Source organism: Taeniopygia guttata, chromosome 1, assembly GCF_048771995.1.
Source record: "Taeniopygia guttata chromosome 1, bTaeGut7.mat, whole genome shotgun sequence".
NCBI classification, from domain to species: domain Eukaryota; kingdom Metazoa; phylum Chordata; class Aves; order Passeriformes; family Estrildidae; genus Taeniopygia; species Taeniopygia guttata.
In genome coordinates this window covers 91,705,692-91,728,783 of record NC_133024.1, presented here as the reverse complement: position 1 = coordinate 91,728,783, position 23,092 = coordinate 91,705,692, and the positions used below count along the sequence as shown (strand labels likewise).

At 38.8% G+C, this 23,092-nt stretch overlaps 1 protein-coding gene across 3 annotated transcripts in view; it reads right to left on the bottom strand.

Moving 5' to 3' along the window:
* COL4A1 (collagen type IV alpha 1 chain) overlaps positions 1-23,092 on the bottom strand; it is a 119,540-nt gene that overhangs the window by 48,480 nt on the left and 47,968 nt on the right. For all 3 annotated transcript variants that reach the window (XR_012057492.1, XM_072933668.1, XM_030280344.4), the window contains exons 2-12: positions 22,352-22,402; positions 5,162-5,251; positions 5,027-5,071; positions 3,482-3,526; positions 3,311-3,373; positions 3,156-3,209; positions 2,980-3,006; positions 1,580-1,663; positions 1,405-1,467; positions 776-811; positions 207-248 (exon numbers count right to left, since the gene is read on the bottom strand). Coding sequence is in view for 2 of the 3 variants with exons in the window: in XM_072933668.1 (XP_072789769.1) it covers positions 207-248; positions 776-811; positions 1,405-1,467; positions 1,580-1,663; positions 2,980-3,006; positions 3,156-3,209; positions 3,311-3,373; positions 3,482-3,526; positions 5,027-5,071; positions 5,162-5,251; positions 22,352-22,402 (600 nt within the window). In the remaining variant the exon portion in view is untranslated. The remainder of the gene's footprint in view (positions 1-206; positions 249-775; positions 812-1,404; positions 1,468-1,579; positions 1,664-2,979; positions 3,007-3,155; positions 3,210-3,310; positions 3,374-3,481; positions 3,527-5,026; positions 5,072-5,161; positions 5,252-22,351; positions 22,403-23,092) is intronic.

Genomic DNA, 23,092 nt, shown 5'->3' with positions numbered 1-23,092 from the left:
TGACCTAAATTAATGTCAGGTATAACATCACCTTTAAAAAAGTCTGTAGCTGCTCATTTAGGTGTAAGTTAGAGATTTACTCAAGTTTTTCAAAAATTACAGCATTGATTTTCTTCATTGATTGATTTCAAGAGTTTTCTTTATTTAATACTAAGTATCAAGAATATTTCTGACAGTTGCTGTCTAGAAGTTTACAAGAGACCTACCTTTTCACCTTTGGGACCCTGAAAGCCCAAGCCCATGTAGCCCTGAAAATGTAAATTACATACAATTAGTCAATTTTTTCCTGCAGTGCATACATGCATAAACATATGAAGATATTATGTACTCGTCAAATGCTAAGGGAGAATATAAAAGACAGAATAGGTCGTTTAAATGCATGTGTGAAACAAATAAATAATCATGTCCTAACTTCCCTGATGTTTTTGAGCTCTGTGTCACAGAAATTTGTGCAAAAACAGATTAAAATTCATCAGATAATTTTACTGTCAATATGCTTTTTTACCCAACACTTAGTGAAATGTTGACAATTTAAAATTAATTCAAATAACCAGAGAATGCTGTAATTACTACTGATTTGATTAACACAGCTAGACGAATTTGAAAAAAAAAGCAGTAAAAATCTCTCTTTTTGATGTTCATTAAGACACAGAAATAGATCCCAAAGTATAAAAAAACCCCACACCTTTAGAACCATTAGTTTCCACAGTTTTGAGGATCTGGTATGCAAAATAAATAAACAAATGGACTTAATATTTGTATTAAAGAGTCTTACCTTTTCTCCTGGAAGTCCTGGTGGCCCTGGGGGACCCTACAAGACAATAGATTTTAGCATCCGCATGGATAGAGTACATGAGGTGGAATAATGCTTTGTCTATGAAAACAGCAAAAAGGCAGACTTTTTCATTAAACCCAGTAATTTCATTTGGCTCTTACTGTGCAGAATTCAGAACTTAGAATAAAAAAATAGTAACAAAGAGAATCTGAGCTATCTCATTAATTGTTATAATAACAGACAGATGATAATGTGCTTCCATGGTAACAGTCAGTGCTCCTACCCATGAGAATAAGCTCAGCAAAAGTTTGGATTTTGATCTGGATGCTTGGTATGGAGTTTATTTTCTATAAATTAAATTGGAGAAGAGAGGAAAAGAGGACTAAGGAGAGTTACAGTGTCTCCCCTACAAAAATACCCTCCAAGAGTTCAGGAAAAGAGGACTGTAGGAGCAGCTGCTACTGAAAGCCTGTGTTGCCCAATAATTTCTGCCATGGTAGGGTTCAGAAGGCTGAACATGAAGCCTGGAACCACACATTATTTTTCCCAAATCCCAACCAAGGTCTCCTACACACACCTTCCAGAACATTCCTGTAATAAAGTGCAAATCACCATGAAAGGAAACTTACTGGCTCTCCTGGAGGGCCCATTGGTCCCATTGGTCCCTGAAACCCTGAAGCTCCAGGTGGACCCTATAAAAAATTCAAATGATATCCTAAGAAAATGATACTTAAATGGTAATTTCATGATACTGATATAATTTTAGTTGAAATTCACTGCTATTCAAACATTGTTTTTACTTACAGGCAGTCCAGGTTGGCCAGGAAACCCTTTTTCACCTTTTAGCACACCAGGAGGCAAAAGACCAACCACTTCACCTGGGTCTCCCTATAATAAGAATGGAAAAAGAGTAAATCTTGAGCATGAATTCAAATACATTCAAACCCACCAGGAGAGGAAAGTAGTAGCTATGCATACTTAGGAATCATTTCGAAAGCTGACTTTTAAAAAGTCACCTTATTTCTTTTAATTCAGCTGAAACATAGAGATATTAAAAGTAAAGACCTTAATTGCCAAATGTACTCTAAAGCAGCCTGAAGAGATTCCAGTACCAAAACTATCTTCATACCTCATTTCCTGTATTGTAATGGGTAGTCAGAACCATTTTTCCATGAAATCTATCACTACTACAGTGTCACAACACAACTGGAGCATCTGACCTGGCTGCTGAGAGAACTGGTAACCTCACAATCTCTTTCCCTCGCTGAGATCTTCATGCTTACACTCAATTTTGACATAAAGACCATCTGTGGTGTTCTTTTTATTCAGGAAAAGAACACAGTCTTTCTTTAGAAAACTATTCTGATTGCCACCCATTTTTTTATGTCCCTTCTTTTGAGAGTAAAAATCCCATTTTTTCCTGTGTTTTTGTAAGTAGTTACAATATTGTGACTTTATTTCAGTTCTGTACCTATGCATGCATGCCTAGGCAAGAAGCATCTAAGTACTTCAGTGTTTCTCAGTTCTTTCCGTGTGAGAGTAAGAGAAATGGACATTTTAATAACTTGGGATGTCATGTCGTTACAAATTTGAGATTACTTTTAGACTTATATTTAGCTTACAGTTCCAGATAATATCTATTCATTTTAAAGACAAAAGGCTCTTGGATGTCATTCAATGCTTCATACTCCAGTTCACAAAATGCACTCAGAAACCTAGTTAGCTAATCTGACTTTTGTCTTTATGAAAAATATCTAGTATGCGTTGGATGCTTCTCACGTTGTGGGGTATAGAACCTTCTTCTACAAACATTATCCATGTGAAAATTTTTAGATAAATCAAATGCCTATAAAAAACCAAATGTTAATCATGAAACCTATCTAAATCTTTATACACAACTGTGTGGCCACAACAGTGTTTATACATTATTAATGATATGTACTACTTATTTTCTGTTGTAATCCATACAATATTTACCCTTTTAAGACCTGCATGGAACAACACATATGTTCAATTGTTATTAAGTGGGGAGGTCACCCCACTGTCTTTATTTAGTGGGTTGCAAAACAGAGTACAAAGCAAAACAAGGCAACACAACTTTCCAGTCCTTAAGTAAAGACTGCTGCTAGTCTTAAGGGGTGTAGAGATCACAAAAATTCTTATTGGTAGAAGCAGAATATAAATACACTAAGAGTAAAATGTACCTTCATTCCAGGAGGTCCTGGAGGTCCCTGTGAAAAAAAACAGATATATTTGTTGTTATTGCTCCACAATGTTGTATATATTACATCTTAAACTCAATATCATTTGCTATAGTTATATTTGAATTTCAAGAGTCAGCCTTAAAAAAAGTGAATGAAGCAGGAAATAATCTACTTACTATACTTCCAGTCAGTCCTGGTAAACCTGGGGGACCTACTGGACCTCTTTCACCCTAAGGGGAACAGACAAATTGATTTTGTTTAGGGAATATATGCTTGAGGTTTTTTTTTATTTCAACACAAAGATGCAGTTATAAACATATGTAAATGTCACCTTTGTGCCATTACATCCTGGAATGCCAGGTGGACCAGGAGGGCCATCTTGTCCAGGAATGCCCTACATGAAGAGAAAGTAAAGAAATTAGCAATATTAGGGATAATCCAGATCAGATGTCATAACTGAAAGTTTGATGTTCATTGTAAAAACCATATACTTCATACGTACAGGAAGGCCTGGGTTTCCTGGGAAGCCTGATACTCCTGGGGGGCCCTGAAATTGAGAAAAACAGAACCTGAAATGACAAATCCACAAAACAGCAAGGACAAGCTGCAGCCCAATTTGCATCTCCAATGCTGACAGCAAAAATCAGTAGCATTTAAACTTCCTTGACAAAATAGCTCTAATCTTCAAAACTTCTTAAATATGTCACCCTTAGTAATTAATAACTGAAAGCAAACTTTTATGTTTCTTTAACTTTTTAAGCAGTAGGAACTAGATCAGAGCCTCATGCAGAGGTAAAAGGGAATTCACAGGTGCTCCCCTCTCAGAAACACTGTTCCCAAAATGAAATTTACTGTAGGCATCTCTTCATAGCAGAAGATAATGTTAACACACCATAAAGATGCTTCTCTCTTTAATATTCATTAGTATATCAATTCATTCTTATTACCAAAAATCCAACCAGGCTGAGATAACTCCTTCTCATTTAGCAGATTTTTAGTGTAATAAATCAGGCATTTAAGTTGGCCTTATTTTCATCCTATCATCTTACTTATCCATGCATCATTTCCTAAAATGCATATTATGAAGCAGAAAAGACGTATGGGAATCCTGAGCTCAGAGAGTGTATTTGCTTTTTCAAAACTTTGTAATTGCTAAAATACTTTTTACTTACTCTGCAACAAACAAATACATTTCCCAGGGGGTGCCAATTTATATTAACACTCAGTATAACCCAGGTCAACATGAACATCATGGACTGAAATACAGATTTCTTGATCTAGCAGAATATCCTCTGTGTAACACCTCATAAACTGCAGTTAATGCAGTAAATTCTATTTGCTGCAGCAACTGCAGACAAATGGAGAACAAAACTGAGACATTTGAGAATCTGTGAGCAAGAGGGTATAACTGAAAATGTATGTATCATTACTGGCATGTCATTTGAATTCTCTTTCATCATGACATTAGGAAATGTGAAAATTCTCAGAAAGAGCTTGGCACCTCAAAAAACACCAACAGGTATGGCCCTGGCCAATACAATATACTAAAAGAAGTGCTATATAAGTGCACCATTTAACAGAGATGACAAAGGAAGATCACAGATATTCAGAGCCTCTTTTAGCAAAGTTAAGTAATCTTTGTCCCTGGCTTTAATTTGCTCTGTATCTTTTTGTGCTCATGACTGTGTCAGCTTCTCTGCTGGAGTGCTTCAAGGGTAGATGGCAAATATAAAGGAGAATTTTGCAAGAGGAAATAAGGTTGGTTCATTCTGAAGCTGGAAAAAAGCCTTTTGGTATGTCAGGAAGATACCAGAGGCATACTAAAACCAGTGCTGTTGACACAGTGGTTAAGTATCAGGTAACAATGCAAATTAATAAAGATACTAGCTGTCCAATGCAGCAAGAACTTCAAAGGTAAAAGTGAGAATTTTTAAATTATTGTGCAGCTCAAGGGGATGTCATTCATCAAGTCAGAGACTTCCTCTTGCACTTGAAGGCAGCCAAACCCAAAGACACCAGAATTGCAAAAAAGTAAGACAGAACTCACTCTTGTTCCCTTTGTTCCTGGCAGTCCTGGTTCTCCAGTATCACCCTGAAAAGTAGAAGAGAAAGCATTATCTTTTCTTGGGACAACCATTTAGGGAAATCTGATTGTTTTGAATACTCAAGCTGAAGTTTTTACCTTAAGCCCTGGCGGCCCAGGGGGACCTTCAGGCCCTTGCATTCCAGGAAACCCAATCACACCCTGTAGTCCCGGCAAGCCTCTTTCTCCCTGTGGAAGAAAAAAAACTAATTAGCAACTATGAAACTGAAGCTCCTTCTTCAAGTAACTCCCATATCCCATTTATGTGCTTGAGGAACCTGTTAAGTGGAAAGAAGCTACATGTGACAGCAAAGAGTTCATGGTGACACTTGAAAGAAGGATTATTATAAATAAATAAATATTTATGGTTCGAAAACAGATTGGTAGGGGCTGAGTGTGGCATAACACTTTACTCTTTAAATATTAGTTAAACCTTTTATTCTGGATAGCACTCTTCATAGCAGACTTATTCTCCAGATAACAGGAAAGTCAATTTCCCTTTAATAAAACCTACCTGCATTCCTCCAGAAGGGCTGCTAAGTCCCAGTAGAAAATCTAACAGCTCAAATCAGCAACTAAATTTCTAAAAACCATAATTATCACTGTTTGGTCAACTAGTGTATGAATGGTAAATACCATTCTTCTTAAACACCATTCATAACAGCAGGTTTTGGAGACCAGGTTTGTCACTTATACTTGAATTTCAGAGTGGTTCAGAGACAGGGTGCTTCAAAATACAGGGTCTTCCTAAGAACCTGAACACAAAATTGAATTTGTGTGTGTGGCATCCTTTTGATTCTATTTTAATGCTGTATGGGACACCTGCGCTGTCCCTCTCCCTACAACTCCAACTTTATTTAAATCAGATAAATATAGAGACAGAAAACCTATCCACACTCTAGATCAATATTGCACCTATTATACATTCAAATATATTTGGATTCCCAGTAAAACCAAGAGGAGCACTTTCTGAATAAAGGATGCAAAATCTACATATAGGGAGAGGGGGAAAATCTTATGCATGTCTATTTCTGGAAATAGCAAATCAAAAGCCACTGGTTCCATGCAGGAAGTAACAGAGTTGTCCTTTCAAGGTCTGATGTGAAAAAAGCAGGAACACTTCATACTGTCAAAAACTCTGGGAATATTGGATGAATAAAAGGTTAATGTGAAACTGTGAAAATAAGAAGTTTTACAACTTTGGAAAACAGCTAAAAGCTGTTAAGAAACTCAAAGCACACCAATTTTCAAAGGATTGCAAAAAAGAAAATAAAATTAACAATGTTCAAAATATATAAAAGGATAGTGCAGAGACTTAACGATTTTCAGCAAAACAGTGAGAGATGACATTGCAACTTGTAATTAACAACCAACTTAGTATTTGATTTCAGGATGGCAATTAAGAATAAACTTTTCTCCTGTTTGCTGAGGACAAAGATTCCCAGAAATATGCTGGCTACTTAGAGGTCAGCTGAGGACTGAGCACACATGAGAACATCTGAGTCTTGGAGAGCTCATTTGTCCAGGAAGTATAACAGGCATCTTGCAAAGAAAAAGTTATGACATGCAGACAGAGGAAACTGAGTGATAACCAAGAGACATGGTGCTATAGTGTCAGAAGATGAGAGGGATTGGAAGATTTGTGGAGTTACTGGGTTGATGTTGTTTTTTAGTTCCTTATCCAGGATTTTGTAAAAATGAAGAGACAAGGGGAAGGGGACATTATTGATGGGTATAAAGAGCAGGGCCAAGGAGGGAGAGAGAAAATGCTAACTGAGATTATAAAAGCACAAGAAAGTAAAATCAAAATAACATTCATTTATTTAAAATTCCCGACAGAAAAAAAGTTATCTTGCTGCTTCTCCTCTCCATCTTCCCACAAAAATAAAATTTTTCAGTAAAAGAGTACTTTCTGAGGCAAACACTCTTTTTTTTTTTCTTGAAGTGTTGAAATGGCATGACCTATTTAATTTCGCATATTTTTTATCATGGTTTGAGAATTCTTTATTTAGTTTGAGCCAAATCTGAAGCAGTGTGCTAGACCAGAAAACAAAGCAAAACAAAGCAAACATCAGAACAGCTGGAGAAATATGTTTCTAGGTCAGCTGTAGAGGTACAAAGTCCAAACTCTAAAGTAACTAAAATTGTTTTGAAAAATATTTGAGGAAAAACGCATCATGATGGAGGTCTCTGAATGAATGTTGAAATAATTAACAATCCGAAATACATCTGTAAAGTTAAAGAATTTTAACATTAACCCATACTTTGACTGGCTACTTTGCACTGCTGTCACAAGCGTACTTCTACAAAATCAGTTGTTACATCATTCAGACCAGAATTCCACACTGAACCCTGGGCACTTCCTCTCATGACCTGCTGTGAGATGGGCTAAGAAGGGAGAAGACACTCAAGTACATACAGGAGGGTCTTCCACTGCTGAAGGAATGTACAACATGTGCAAATGAGAGGAAAACAAGATTATTTGGACAGCCACAGAGAATTATGCCTCATGTGTAACATAGGTGACTCACATCACTAATGTATAACATTGCTGACACCTTCTGCACTCAGAAGTTCTGCCCCTGAGGATTTCACTACACTTTGAGCCACTGCATCCTGCAACACAGAAATATAATCTTTCCTCCATTCTTAAGGAAAGTTAAAACCGAGGTTTACAGATCAGATATTTTCACTTGGTCTAAGGCTCCCTTAGACCATGCTGGAACTGTAGAAGTGCCTTAACTTGCCTGTAAATCACTTACTAAGGGAATGACTGCTTCAGCTGGCCAAGGAGGTTACCTAAAGGCTTTTTATGTATTTTAAAATACATAAAAACTTGCAACTTCTAAAGCAACTATAGTCAATTCCCTTAAGGCTATCTTCAACCTTCCAGGCTGCCCTGCCTGAGGGGTAGAACAGCTGGAGGAGCATAACAAGTCACTTTGATACATTCAGGTTTCCCTGGAAACATTTTTATTTTCCTGACTTAAACTGTTAGGCCAAGAAGCAAAACAACTGGTTATTTGTCCAGAACTTCTGGACACCCAGTCGAGGTACTGTATGTTCCAAGGCCTGGAAAATGTAACTCCTGAGCACGTGGAGGTCTGTACCACCCCAAAGCCTGCAGACTCACGATTTCTCTTACTGGAACTGAGCTCATCTTTTTGCAAGAGGGAAGTAAGGAAACATAAAAGAGACTGCACATGTGAGAGCTGCCAGATCCCTCTCTGCATGCAACCTGCCACCTTGGCTGCTTATTCTAACAGGGAATCATGGACTTACACACTGCAAACCTCTCCCTCTACTCTGCCTTCCCATTTGATTTTACTGCAAAGCTCAGGCTAAACAGTCCAAGCTAAGGATTGTGTGTAAGATGTCCAAATTTCTGCAGTTTTAGGCTATGTAATTTATGGGATTTAACTCCTCCATGCCACCCATGGGCCCTCAGAGAAGTTAGGGCAACCAAGACCCAGTAAGAGACCTAAAAATGTCCCCTGAGTTCCAGCCCCTTTCTTCAGTTCAGGTATCAGTCTTCCTCTTTGTACAACAGCATTTGAAAGCTAATGGTGCCAGCATTTGTAAGGACTAACGAATAAAGCCTTTATTTCAATAGTCTTGTTTGAGTTAGTACAAACTTCCATCTTTTTTTTTTTTTTTTTTTTTTTTTTGCATCAGTGATACTACAGTAAATTACAGAAAAATTCTATCAGAGTATCTACACTGAACAAGAGAATACAGAAACTCTACATTCCTTAAACTGTAAAGTCATATGACTATGACTGAAGGGTATCCTAATGTCACTCAGTAGATCAGACCCCACAGATCACTGAGGTAACAACAGTTACACTGCTGCTTTCCTACCTAAAGCGGCTTACTTGGAACTTCAAGATCAGATGAAGCTATCACTTATTATGCTGTGCAGAACAGACATAAGCATGTCCTGAAGATCCCTTGACCTTACAAGGAAACACTTGATCTGTTGCATCCTTCTCCTGCTTGTCTGCCTGTTCCTTTCTTCATTCAATATTCCAGCCAAACAGCCCAAGAGTAAGTGCTTGTGCTACATTTATGCTGCAACTCATTGAGCACATACAGTGCATAAATTGGCAAGCACCAGGTCATCACTGCTACCCCACTTATTTTTTACTCAGCACTGAGATTTCTGGCTATGATGCATGAAGAGCATGAGACTCCGACTGCAAGGGTTATGTATTGTTCAGGTTCCAATATTCACAGCTGCAAAATCTTGGCAAGCAATATTGAAAGAGCTCCTGCTTCTTACAAATCAACTCATGAGACTCAAAAATTAAAACAGATGTAACCATGTCATCTGTACCTCTGCTGATTCAATGCAAGCTGTCAGAAAGCACAAAGGAGAACACATTACTCAGCTCACAAAAATGAATATTCTGCCATTCAACTGCTGAAAATGTGGAGGTGCTACGTAAAAAGACAGCAAGTGCTTAGTTACCACTGCACTCATTTAATAAGCAAAATGTCTGTGTTAGCTCAGCATTTGTGAAATGCCTTTGCACTAGGTAGTTCAAATTAAAATTGAATGGACTTCTAAACAGACATGAACCTGTTAAGAGCTTAACTGCATGAGCTGATGGGTTTTTTTCTGACACCTACCCTTCCAAATTAGCCATGAAATGCTGTTTGGCACACGGAACAACTGCAGATTGCTAAGCAAGAGAGTCACAGAAAGTAAGTAATTTCAGAAGATTCAGCTGTAATATATCAATGGCTGAGGGGGAGGAAATAATCACCACCCTATTATAAATTATTTCCCCTATTACTTTGCCTAGGGACTGCTGGACTGGGAGGGTTTAGGCTTGAAAGACTGGTAAAATGGATATAAATCAACTTCTTCCCAAAGTGTGGGCTCACAGGGTGTCTGTGTCTGCACAAATATGATGTTCTCAGGCTCTCCAGAGACTCAGGCACATGTGAATAACAATGTGTAGCCATTTGAAAGATGCTTCATTTCTTAACATTTGCCTCTGCCAGAGATCCCCCAGCAGCTGAAACAGCAGGGCAGACACGTGTCTGTCCCTCAGCTGTAAAGGCATACAACTCAGTCTAAAGGAAAGATGTCACACGGCAACTAAACTGATCTACCCAGCAAAGGTGGCTCTTCTCCTTTTAAAGGGATGGTGCCACCTCACCCTTCTTTACACCACCTGGTGTGATTCCCTCAGCCAGTTCAGCTCACTAAATTTACTCCCTTTTCTTTAGTGAGTGAGCTTGGTCTGGTCTCTGTGAGCTGAGGGGCTCACCAGGTGGCCAGGCAGCTGCCAAAGCCCTTGTGAGGAGGACACAGCAGGACACAAGGACACAAGGTGGAATGGCAGCAAGAGCAGTTTCTCACACCAGCACAGTGGGGTTTGCTGGAGCTCCTCCACCACAGCTCCTCAGCTGTGCCTTCACTGCAAGGGAAACTGAGCTGGGAGCCAATAAATCCTTGGCCTTGCCAGAGGGCCGTCTTCAGACCGTCGCTGCTGACTCCAATGTGTTATAAACTCAGAACTCTTCCCACAATCGCACGTGCTGTCCTGTTCCCAAAAGTTAACATTCATTGAACTGAAATTCAACCAAGGGCATCTTTGGCAAAGAAATGCCACAGTTTCAAAGTGAAAATTGACAATGCAGTTTCCAAACAGAGTAAAAAAAGAGCCTGACTATTAACAGGAAAACCTGCTATTCAAAACAGTCATCACACCTTAATGCTCCAGTGTGATCCACAGCAATGGACAACAGCCTTACAATGTACTCATGGTTTCTACCCAGCCTATCCCCAGCCACGTGAGAGGTGAATGCAGGCTCTGTATTTGTTCCTTCAGCTGCTGTAACTGCGAGCACTCAGTGAATTGGCTCCAAGGTGTTGGACTCATAATTGCAGCCCACAGCGGGAAATGGCACTGTGCGACCCCAATAACACTCTCAAGTCACACTGTTCCTCTCCACACTCTTTTAAACATGTGTTAGAGAACTGTAATTGGCGCAGTGTTGCTCGGTGTTACTTAGAAAAGACACAGAGAACAGCCAATTCTTTATTAAAATGGTAATTTTAACCACCAGAGGGAGCACTGGCCCTGAATATACTTCAGGAATAAAATAAACATGTACAATAAATGTCATCTGTTTGTCCTCAGCTGCACTTAGCATTTTCAGTATTCTATTGAAAGTGTGAAGTGGATATCAGTCAAGCAGAATTACTGCTATATGCTTACAGGACATGTGTCCTCAAATGCACCGAGCATGTTTAACATTACAAAATTCCCACTGCACATTCTTCAGCAGAATCTATCTGCACCATAGCTATACAACTCTGGAGCCACACAAGTAACAAGCAATTAATTACACAAACATAACTCTGCAGACATGCAAAGAATCTGTGTAGGAGCTCTGTAAAGATCTTGGCTCACCCAGATGTTTTGGGGCTGAGTTCCTGACAGTATGTGGAATTGAAGAGGGGCTAAGGCACAGAGAGGGGGGAAAGTCAGCAAAATCTGGATTCTTGCATTGCCAGGAAGCATCTGAAAGAACTCAGTCCCATGGAAACATGAGAGCAGCATATTTGGCATGACTAGCAGAAGGAGTTTCACATCAACTGCACAGCTCCACAGTTAGGCTGGCCGAGACCCTGAACAACTTCAAGCACCACCAGAGCTGTTCTACCTTTGCCATGGTGTTCATTCTGCATCTCCTCCTCCCTTTGCTCCCTCCCCAGTGACTTTCACCTGTGGCACTCCCTCAGTTCCACAGCCAAATGAGCTCTCAGGCTGCATTTGGAGCAGAGGGCCCTGGGAAGCACCTATTTATGGTGCAAAAGCCAGTGCTGTATCCTTAATTTACAGGAGCCTATACAGGTTTATATACCATGGGGCAGACACCCTGATCACCAAATCTCACTCTGTTCTTTAACTCCTTGAGAGGATTACTTTTCCCACTATGAAGGTATCCTTTCTAAAGGATCATGAATTTACAGCACTGAGGAACCTCAACAGCTTGATAAAAGATGAGCCCAAACCTCCAATAGTGACTCCATTGATATAAACATTTAATTAGAGGGTTTTTCAAGTTTAAAGTTCAGGGACTGACTCTGAGCCTCTGCCTCCTAAATACTAAAGAATGCTTAGAGCAAAAGCATATTTCTGTGGCACCTCATGGCTGCACAGAACATTCCTCAGGAAGCTGCTAAGTGTTTCCCAGGGGTATAAAAATAGAAATAACAATCTTTGATTATCCTTTCCCCTACATATCAGTATCTATGTGCTTAGCTGTTGCTCAAGTACGTGGATATACAGTGTGTCTCAAAGAAATTCAGAAGCTGAATAAGAAGTAAAATGAGTGAAGTAAAATTACCATTCAAAAGCCAATCATGGATAGAATTTAATTGGTGCCAAGCAACTGGCTCCCTATCAACATCATAACATTTCAGTTAAACCAACTATAAGTAAGAGCCTCTCCCTACATAATTTAGAAGTCTTCTTCATGCAATTCCTCTCCTTCCTTGACCGATAGTTATTCCTCATTTTCCAAATGTAGGAGTCAGATTTTTTCAATGCAGCTGCCCAAAGTCCACATTTTAGGACTTCTTGAGCCATGTACACTCTTACCTTAAGCTCTCAATATTCCTTATATTTGCATGTCTTTGGTTCATGTATGCTTTTTGTGATATTGCATTCCAGCATAGATAAATGCTACAGGTCCAGAAGTAGCTGGGATGCTGAGGAGGTATATATTTATTCTTAGCATGATTGAGAGAATGGTACACAAAGTGCAGAAATAGAAAATGAGAGAGAAGACAACTGACAGCAACAAAACTTTATCTTCAGCTGTGGAAGTCTGCCTGCACAGAGTTTGGCAGTTTAACACCAAAATATGTGATTCATTGTCTTTATGTTTAAAATTTTCTTGATTTAAAAAAAAAAAATAAAAATTAAAAAAAGCTAAACACAATAACACAGCTTATGGTGTTTCAGAAGGAAGTCACACAAACCTTTTTACAAAGGTACATATGAGGTTCTCCAATTTTGTTTTCTTTTTTAAACCTTTTATTGCACATCAGTCAAGGAGCCTCTTCTCATCAGCTAGAGTCACTCAGGGGAAGACCAGAACCTCAAAGAACCATAAGGGAAGAGGATGTTTGAAGGACAAATGTGTTTGTACTGTAAAAAGAAAAAGGAAATTCTATCACCTGCATACAGGTTGAATCAAAAGGGTGCTACATTTCCCACCCCTTTTAATAATCTGTTGAACACATTAGGTCTGAGTAACTCTTCCTTTGTTTTATTACACATTGTATTAAATCACTTCCAGTGTTGAAGGTCCAAGAATATAAGGGGTAAAAATGCTCCACACCCTTCCTATTTCATTAATGAAAATTATTTAGCATTTGTTTGCATTTGGCATTGTTTAAAGTCTCACATTTAAAGATAAAACAGTAGGGGGGTCTTAAACTTCTCTGGGTTTTTAATTTATTTTTGTTCAGATCCTAGACCGGGAATGAAATGTGACGTTACATGCAAGTTTTATTCTCTTGCCAAAGGTTCGTCATGGACATATTTACAGAAAATAATCTCTTCCATAAATAGTAAAAACATGGGCAGCTGATCCTAGACAGTACGGACTGCAATAAAGTTCTCATAATGAGGTACTCATATCTTGAGGGCATGTGACAGACAGTACTATTTGAGACAGTGCTAGTCTAGCTGCTTTTTTGGGTCAGGTTGGAAATGGCATTTGTAAAGCTTTAAACATTTTGAAAGTTCCACAGGAGTAAAATATCCTTCCACAAAATAGAGGAAATATTCTGGCTTCTGACTTTTCATCATGTAAATATCAGAAGGCAGACAACATTGTGTCAATCAGTGCTTCTTCACTTTATTGACTCTTGACTCAACCAGATCCACTGTAAAAACAGACACGACAATATATATGTTTGTAATACCTCCAGGGTTGTTCAGCCTAAGTCAATAAACTTAACAAAGATGCAATAATTATTATTAATAATGAAAACAAGTATCTTTCTTATTGTGACACTGTAGAGGATGTCAGTGTCTTTGTCAGTAAGTGTCAGCCTGAAGTTGGTGTATCGCTCAGCAGGTGGCTTTAAGGTTTTTCTGACCAAAAAAAAAAGGAAAAGGACACGTAAAGAGGCGGGTCAGAATAAAGGACATCCGTAATGTCTGACTGCCACCCAGAGGAGCCCGCAGGGAAGTGACACAGCCAGGCTGCTGGGACACTGCCAGCCCCTGGGACACCGCCAGCCCCGGGGACAGCCCTGCCCTCGCTCCCCTCTCCTGCTCGTCCGGAACGGAGCCCAGCGACAGACAGCGGGCAAAGGCAGCTCGGCAATCTACAGCTTATCCTCTGCAGAGCTGCACAAACATTATCTGCCCTCTTTTTTGATGAGGGAAACAGTGTCACTCAGTTCTCCTTCCCTGACGCTGATTTCACTTCATTAATACTAGAGCTTCCTACAGAGATCCTTTTATAGGAATGTCACGGGGCTGAATGTGTCCTTGCTGGATTTCCAGCCTCTATTTCCACACTTTCAGACACAAACGAAGTTTGCGTTGAGGTGTTGCGATCGCATTCTTAACTCACAATCCCATTAAAGGTGCTGCAATACAGATGGAGGCAGCACTGGCTTCTCTGTTCACTGCTGGCTATACAAGCCTTTGGTATCCCTCCTTTTATTTCACCTAGCTACTGACATTGGAGCCAGAAGGCATTTTAGACTGCTCCTCTGTACCAGAGTCCCTCCCCTCCACCACCATCACTTAAAACCATTTCTTTTGCAGTTCTGCATCGTCTTTCAGTCTTTGCTTCGCATTCCAGCAAACCTGACAAAATTAAGGGTTAGCAAACCCCCTCACGGCTTTAAGTATTCTGCTAACTAGACATGAAATGCTTTGGTTGCATCTGTATACAGTTAGTGAGGAAAGTGAGAGAACACCCCATTTGATGCTGGTGACTGTGCTCACTCACTCAGCTCAGTACACTGTGCACACTGAACTTTGACACAAGCCTTGGTGAGAATTATTTTTGTTGGCATATCAATACATTTAAAAATGTTCCAGATGAACTTCAGTGGAAGCAGTCACATGCTTACTTTAAGAGCTACAAAATTTATGAGTACGTTTTGCCATTCTAATCACTCTTAAATATTCTAAGAGATAAAAATATGATTTTCCAGACAGGAGTCAAAGTTTCTTTTCCCTTGGCTTTACCTTGTTTTTTGCATTTCTTTTGCTGTTAAAGATTATATAAGAGAACACTTTATCTATTACTGAAAGCTAGTCATTATTTTAATCTTTTAGTTGAACTCTCTTTGCTATGTTACCTACGGTTCAATTAACTATTCTGTAGCCCTTTCTCAGGTGTTATAGTTACTTGAAAATAAATGTAAATCCTCTTCAACATCTCTTAAATAGGGTTTCCCAACTGTTTTTTGCTCCTACTGTGATATTAAGCTTCTTTTGTGGCTAAACTAAGGATGTTCTCCAGCAGGTTAGAAACTTCCCTGTGTGATAAAGTACTCCACTATCATTCCTTAGCAGCTACTTCAGGTTTCCTCTTTGAAAATCCCACTTTCATGCTGCTTCTTAGTGTTCTGTCTCCTTCCAGGCACATACTGTTACAAGCTTTGCTATTGCTCGTATTGAAAGTGGTTTTGAGAACTTTGTATAAAATTTGGCTTTTTACCCTTCTTTAATGAAATCCAAACTTTGATAAAATCCAGATCTGCTTTTCTGAAGGCCGACATCATATGGCCAGATGTTTTCATTGACTAATATTAGTTATGACCTTTCTCTGACAGCATAAGTCTAAAATCTGAAATAAGTAGCCCAGAGAAAGGAAGCAAACAACTAACTACCATGAGGTATGAGAATTAAAAAAAAACTTTAAAAAACAACACTTTCCCAAACTACTTTTTGCTGTTGGCTAGAAAGACCAGAAAGTGATTTAAAAGACTACCACATATTCTGGTTCCCTAGTGATAATTATATACACTCAGGTCACTTCTTGTGGATATTGTTATAGAGAAAATGTACAGCAAAGCTGATTATTAAGTGCATCAACAATTAAATTCTTGTATGGGAACTGACAAATCACGGAACTGTCTATTTTAATGTCTGTCTTGGTCTGAGATCTGAGCAAATACCATATAAATTGAAGAGCCGAATGATTTTTAAAAACTTGAAGGATTAATTACCAAATGCAGCTACTGCTGTACCTCACAAACTTCAGATCAAGCTAAGGCCCTGCAATCCTTCAAGAAACCATAGTGAAGGCATACACTAACAGTTGTTGTGCAAATTTAAAATTAAGCCCTGCGAGCGTGTTTTATTCCATGAAGAATAGAGCCTGAGCTCATTGCACCAACACCCTTAAAATCATAGTGCATCTAGCAACAGCTGCTTAAGAGGTCATATTGTGCCAAATGAAATATTACTTTGTGAATACTTTCAGAAGACAGCTCTGAAAACTAAATATGAACATGTCTCAGCACATAATATTAGTGCTTTTATAGCCCTCTTTCCATAGAGATAAATTGATCAGCATAATCCACGGTTTGTATTAATCAAAGATGCCCACTGTATGGAGTGCAAAAATATATCTTAAAATAGAAAATGTTGCCAGGGACAATTGGGACAAATGGTTCCTGTAACTACTTAAAAAATAAGAAAAGCTGATAGTTTCAGGTGCCATTTAGCAGTTTGGTCTGACAGCTGGGAAAGAGTAGAAAGCTTCAACATTTAGCATATCACAGTCAATATTATTCAAAGCTGTTTGATATTTTGTTCTTTTTAAGAATAGCAGCTCTCTTCATGAAACATAATGTTCTTTTTCTCTGATTTGAATGTAAAAGATTATTTCTCTCGGTGTAAAGGATAAATCATTAAAAATATACTACTGTCGAAGCAGAATTGACAAAAAAGCATTGTGAGGATATCCTGACTTTCAAAAATATTTATGAATTGCAAGTTTCTCTCTAGAACATCAGATCTGCAGCTGATCAGTATCTCTGCTTATTTTATTACTGTCTTCTGAGTCTGCCCTTTCAGGCATAATTAGATGATTTCGTGTTATCTATTAGCCCTTTCCAGACTGCAGACACATTTTGCCTCCCACATTGCCTGTCATCCCTCTTTCCAATTTTATGGCCATCTCCAGAGTACGTTATTTGGTTTCAGTTTCCTTAATGTCCCCTGGGGATTCAAGGTCTTTCCAATTCAGGCATAAACTGGTGCTGGACTCAACGTTCCTACAGCAGCCACTTCACAGAATCACAAGGTTGGAAGAGACCTTCAGGATCATTGAGTCCAACCCATTCCCTGTACACCTCAACTAAACCATGGCACCGAGTGCCATATCCAGTCTTTTTGAAAACACATCCAGGGATGGTGACTCTAGCACCTTCCTGGGCAGACCATTCCAGTATTTTATCACCCTTTCCATAAAAAAAACTTTATCCTAATATCCAACCTATATTTCCCTTGGTGCAGCTTAAGACTGTGTCTTCTCGTTCTTGGGGGATTTAAATAGGAACCTTGAGCAGTGCTTACTAAAACCAAGCAGTGTCAATGAAAAGTGATTAAAAAAATTAACATTCTTCATTCTAAAAAGTCTAACAAAAGTTGACTATGAAAAGATAGGTCTAATGATTACTGATTTGCTCCACTAAAGGAACTGACTTGTTTTCTCTGATATATTTTCAAGGAAACTCAAACTACTTAATAGTGATATTCCCACAGACTTCCGGGGTTCTCTCCAACAAAGGGGGATTATATTATGTTAAATCATCAATATTGGAAATATTTTTGTTCTATCTTTGGATATGTAAAATTACAGAAAACACTCAAAGGTCCTCCCAGTCTGTACACCTTAAAAAAAATGCAGGGACACAGTCAACTCTTCATTACGCAGAGCAAAGGCAGAAGCACAATCCCCTGCAGACACTAAAACCATCTTTTAAGGCTTTAAGGCTGTAGAAGTGTGCAGGAGAGAAAACGCTGGTCTCTGCTCCTGTTGATGGTGAACTCCAAAGATGTCCCACTGACTCAGTCTAAGTCAGAACTACCTGGCTTCCAGATCCAAAATACCTTAAGCAAAGCCAGTCCATGTATTTCTGCAGCATGGTTAATCCACACGGGGGTGATGCACCCATCAAGGCAAACAGATAATTCAAATTTATGCAGGTATAATAATATGGATACAGTCTCAGAATAAGGGAAAAAATATATACCAAAATAAAATTATTTGCACAAGTTTTCCTGCTTTCAAACAACAAAAATGTCAAACCAGGAGTTACATTAAGAGTTAATTCTATTCTTATCTTCTACTTAGCAAAGAGGTTGTTTTTTTTAAATTGCAATACTTCATGCTCAATGACAAAAGCATGTTTGTTATTCTTGTTGACTTCAGCTTTCAGTGGGTAATGTTGAGACAGTGAAATTATCATAAAATACTTATACTAAAGAATGAGGATTTATACTTCAGTGCATTCTAACTTGATAAGTCTAAGAAGATTAATCATTCTGTATTACAGAAAGGTTCCAGTGTTGCCTCAATTTACACATGCTTCTGATACAGAGTAAACTAGTGCAAATGGTCATGAATGACAGAAGGAATATTTTTAGAAAAAGTCAATGCATAGAGAATTTTACTCATCTCTGTGCACTCTTTGTTCTGAATGGTAATTAAATGCTTAACATGTTTTTTCTGCACGCACTAATGGCTAGCACTTCTTATCTCAACAGCTGCTTGAAATTGTTCTCAAAATCTAGGTAGGCATAAAAGAGAAAACATAACTTCAGTCTTCTTCTGAGTAGCTCAATAAAATGCATGCAAGCATTCAAAACTCTAATCAGTTTAAACAGATCTCACACTTCAGTGAGGTTTAAGAGAACAGTCAAGTTATTATGCAGAAAACCAAATAAAAAGTATGAGGTAATAAATGAAAATGTTTTAGGCTGATCTGTCTAATGGAAAACAGTAAGGTATTATTTATTATTTTAGCAATATTATGTTTTTATAAAATTTCTGTACCTTTTGTTTGGCAAATATGTGATATTTGACATTATATAGCTTAAAAAAACAGCTTGATGTTCAGTGTAATAATAAAGGCTTTATAGGATAAGGACCATCTGTTGCAATTACACTCACTTTCTGAATTTTCTGAAAGGGATGAAAACCCTTAAGAGTTTGTCAATTATATGCCCTTGATAACATATGAGTCATGTTAAAGGAGTTTGGCATAGAAATGCAATTTTCATGGAAACAGTCTGATAGAATATTCTAAATGTACTCTAAATAGGGACATCATATTGATGAAATTATTCTCAAAGGAGAGAGAAAAATATGGCAATGTGATTTACTCTTCCATGTCTAAAATGCTCTTGGGTACTATTTCCTGGGCATTTCACAGCTTTTAAGTCAAATACCATTTTCAGCACTTTTTCTGATGAGATCATGAATATTTAGCCAAATGAATTTTAATTGAACCCCAGTCTGCAACTTCTGGGTCTGGAACTTCTTCCCACACTACGGTAGGAAATATCTCTCCAGATGTTAATCATTAAGGCATTAAAGAGCAAACCCAGCACCCACTTCCGCAGCTCCCGGAGCTCCCATGGCAGTGAAGTGGTGTGGGTGGATTGCTGAAGAGTGTGGGAGGATTGGAAAAGGCCCTTCAGCATTTGTGCACTTCTGCATGACATGGAAGCCAGATCAAAAGGGTTTCCAGTGTATGCAGAATGTTGGCTGTGGATGATGGAGGGTAGAGTGGCTATGTCCTCCCACATGAGAAGTGGAGAGCAGATGTTTTTTTATGTCGTCTCCTGGGGTACCACAGGAGCTGAGCATGGCAGCCTTCTCCTAGCCTGGATCTTGCCTAAAATCAGTCTTTCTAATCTGTCCTCTGATTAAGAAATATTCACACAGATTTTTGAAGTAACAGGTACCATTACTGACTTGTGTGTTAATGAGAGCCACGTTTAGCAGGGACATGTTTCAAATCCAAATGCATTAGTTGGAAACGCCATTTACAGAAATATTAGAGGCAAGCAGGAAGGATGCTCCCCTTATTTTCCCTCACCAGGTTCTGTCTCCAGGCCTGGGACCAAGTGGCAGGCTATCCTTGTTCTAGACAGACATCAAACATAATGATTCAGGATGAAAACTACACAGAGCTGTAGGGCAGGGGGCAGATTTTTTAAAAATAAAACGCAATTTTCTGTTCAAAATCTTAAGTATGCTTGAAACAAAGTTAACATAATAAGCAAGCATTAACCTGAACCAGATTCAAGCATGTTAAATGCATTCCAAAATACCTTCAAATGCCTTTCTTGACTATCGTTTTCTAGGTATAACTAGACAATCACCTGTCCAGATGTATCTAATATCAATTACTGCATTTCCTACGAAGTATAAAATTATGTGAATACTTAATTATACACCGGCTTAAAGTCAGAGAAATTTGTGATGGAACCCATGAGGAAGAGTGGAGTACACTGACACACTGGTACTTAATATGTCTTCTGTTACTATGGACTGATATTTTTCTCTCATCAACATTTTTAAACAGCCTACATTAATGTGAGGTAGTTTTGGATTCTGGCATATCAGACAAGCATCTATCTCTAGCATCTCTCATCATGTCTATTTCTTTTAACAATAACGTTTTGAGACTCTGGACTATGCAAATGAAAAATGCCAGCAAGAGCACTAGCAAACAGACAGGAACACAGCTGGAAATAAATGAAGCATAAGGCTTAATACTATTTCTTTCCCCAAGCTATCATTTTTAAAAATTATCTTGTTACAAGATGCTGGCATACTCTATGAACTGAAAACTGATGTCTTTCAACTGAAGGGTTATAACATGTCTCTTTCATTCTGACGTGACTCATTTGTACTTGTTACTGAACAATAAGATCAAGCTATCAAGGAATAAATAAATGCTGAGTTTTGAACCTTTCCCAAATCTTTGCTGTATTTGTTTTCAATATATAGTTGACTTTTACTAAACAGACGTAAATCGGTCATTAAAAAAGGAGACTCCATCTGAATGATGCTGTGGACCTTGACACTTTTTATCTGTGCCACAAATTCATCTATGCTCTGTTACAAAGAAAATTATCTTGCTTGGGCCTCCAATTAAGTAATTTATATTCCTAGTTCTGGAAAACACCAAAGAAAAGCCACCAACAGGCATTCTTAAACCCATCATCCGTAAATATGCAGCTATTGCCTTTCAGACAACACAGAACACCAGCTGTGTATTTATTTCAAAGAACAAAACAATCCCAAAACATAAAAAGCAAACACCCACCCTCCCCACATCTCTTCTAAATATTCCTTTGGGTGACCTAAACAACTTACCTTGAAACACATACTCAAAGCAACCACAGGATGATAAAACTGGCTTACATTCACTTATGGCAGATGTACAGCACATTTGCATGTACAAGAGAACACATCATAGATTAAAATCTCTACAAGCAAAATCAGAAGAGATAAGGAGAGTGGTTGAATGTCTATAATATTTACAAAAGCAGGTAATTAACAGGGGGGATTAATGGAATGCTTAAGTGCACTGTAATTTTTCTTCACTGTTACTGCTTTAAAAGAGGATCTTAAAGTGCATTTTTTTGTTTCATACAGAAGTTTAGATAACTGAATGGGAACTCTAAAACTCATTTGCAAGGTTCTGTCAAAAGTTTTAATTTTTTTTTTTTTTTTCTTGACCTGCAACAGTTTTCTGTATCTAAGCTGATCATTAACCTCTCTCTTCCTACTGCAAGTCTTTGCCTCCCAGGGCTAACCCCGGTAAGGGTGCATTGATTATGATGCATCACAGCCATCCTGGAGAGCAATCTGCATGGCATGCTGAGAGAAGCATTTCTGAGCTGAACTGCTCGCCTCACTTCTAGAGATAGTCAGGATGTCAAGCCTGCTACTCACTGAAAGGCTGGAGATGAGGTGAGGGAAAGGTGACAGTGATGGCTCAGCGTCCCACTCGATGGGAAAGGAGAGAAGCCACATTGGGCTGGGGCTTCCCTCCACAGTGAGGACATTCACCTGCCCCCAGCCCTGGCCTTCCTGCCCTCTGCAGAGACGGCTGCTGCTCAGAAACCCTGCTGATGGCACTGCTGGCAATGCTCCCTGGCTGTGCAAGCCTTTGCTGAACCCAGTGGCTCACCTGATTCCCAGTAGATTTTATACCCTGTTGTTGAAATAGGCAAGAAAATGAAATGGACAGAGCTGACTTACCTTTTGCCCTTTTACTCCACTGCAATCACATTTTCCACAACCGGAACATCCCTGAAAATAGAAGAAATTGAGAATTAAATGTCTGAACTGGGAGACAGGCAAAACATAGTATAATGAGCCAGGGATGTCAGCAGCACCCCACTGACTGCAAGGCTGGTCAGTGCAGGGAAAGTTTGCTTAAGACAATACAGTAACACGAGACAAGTCAGTTTAACTGGTGCACAGGTAAAATCTTTGGGTTACCAAAGATGCTCTTAAGTGCATCAGGGCTACTCTCTACTTTTCCTCCTCATAGTCATGAAGAAACGGGTAAGCAACTCAGCAGTCAATTGCTTTTACTGTTGTCATGCCCCTCAGAAACAAACTATGAGGAAAAGAAGCAAAACATCTGTATCAGTGAATATTCCACCAATGCACAGGAGATCCTTCAGCAGCCCCTTCAGGCCACTATTCAGGAGCAGTCAGGGACAGCACCTCCCCTGAGACAGCTTTCAGCACAGATGCTGGGCACCTGTCCCTCTACACCTGCACGCTCCACAGTCTACTGGGATCTCAGTACTGCTGGGAAATTAAAAGAAAATGCACCTAATCAGTTTTGAATTTAGAAAGCTCCCAATGAGACCAATAAATATTACCCCAGAAAATTAAATAACATTTTTACTTGACAAATACATTATATTTTAAAGTAAAGCATCAAAGAGAAATGGGGCTTTAATACTAAAAAAAAAAGGCTCTCCAATA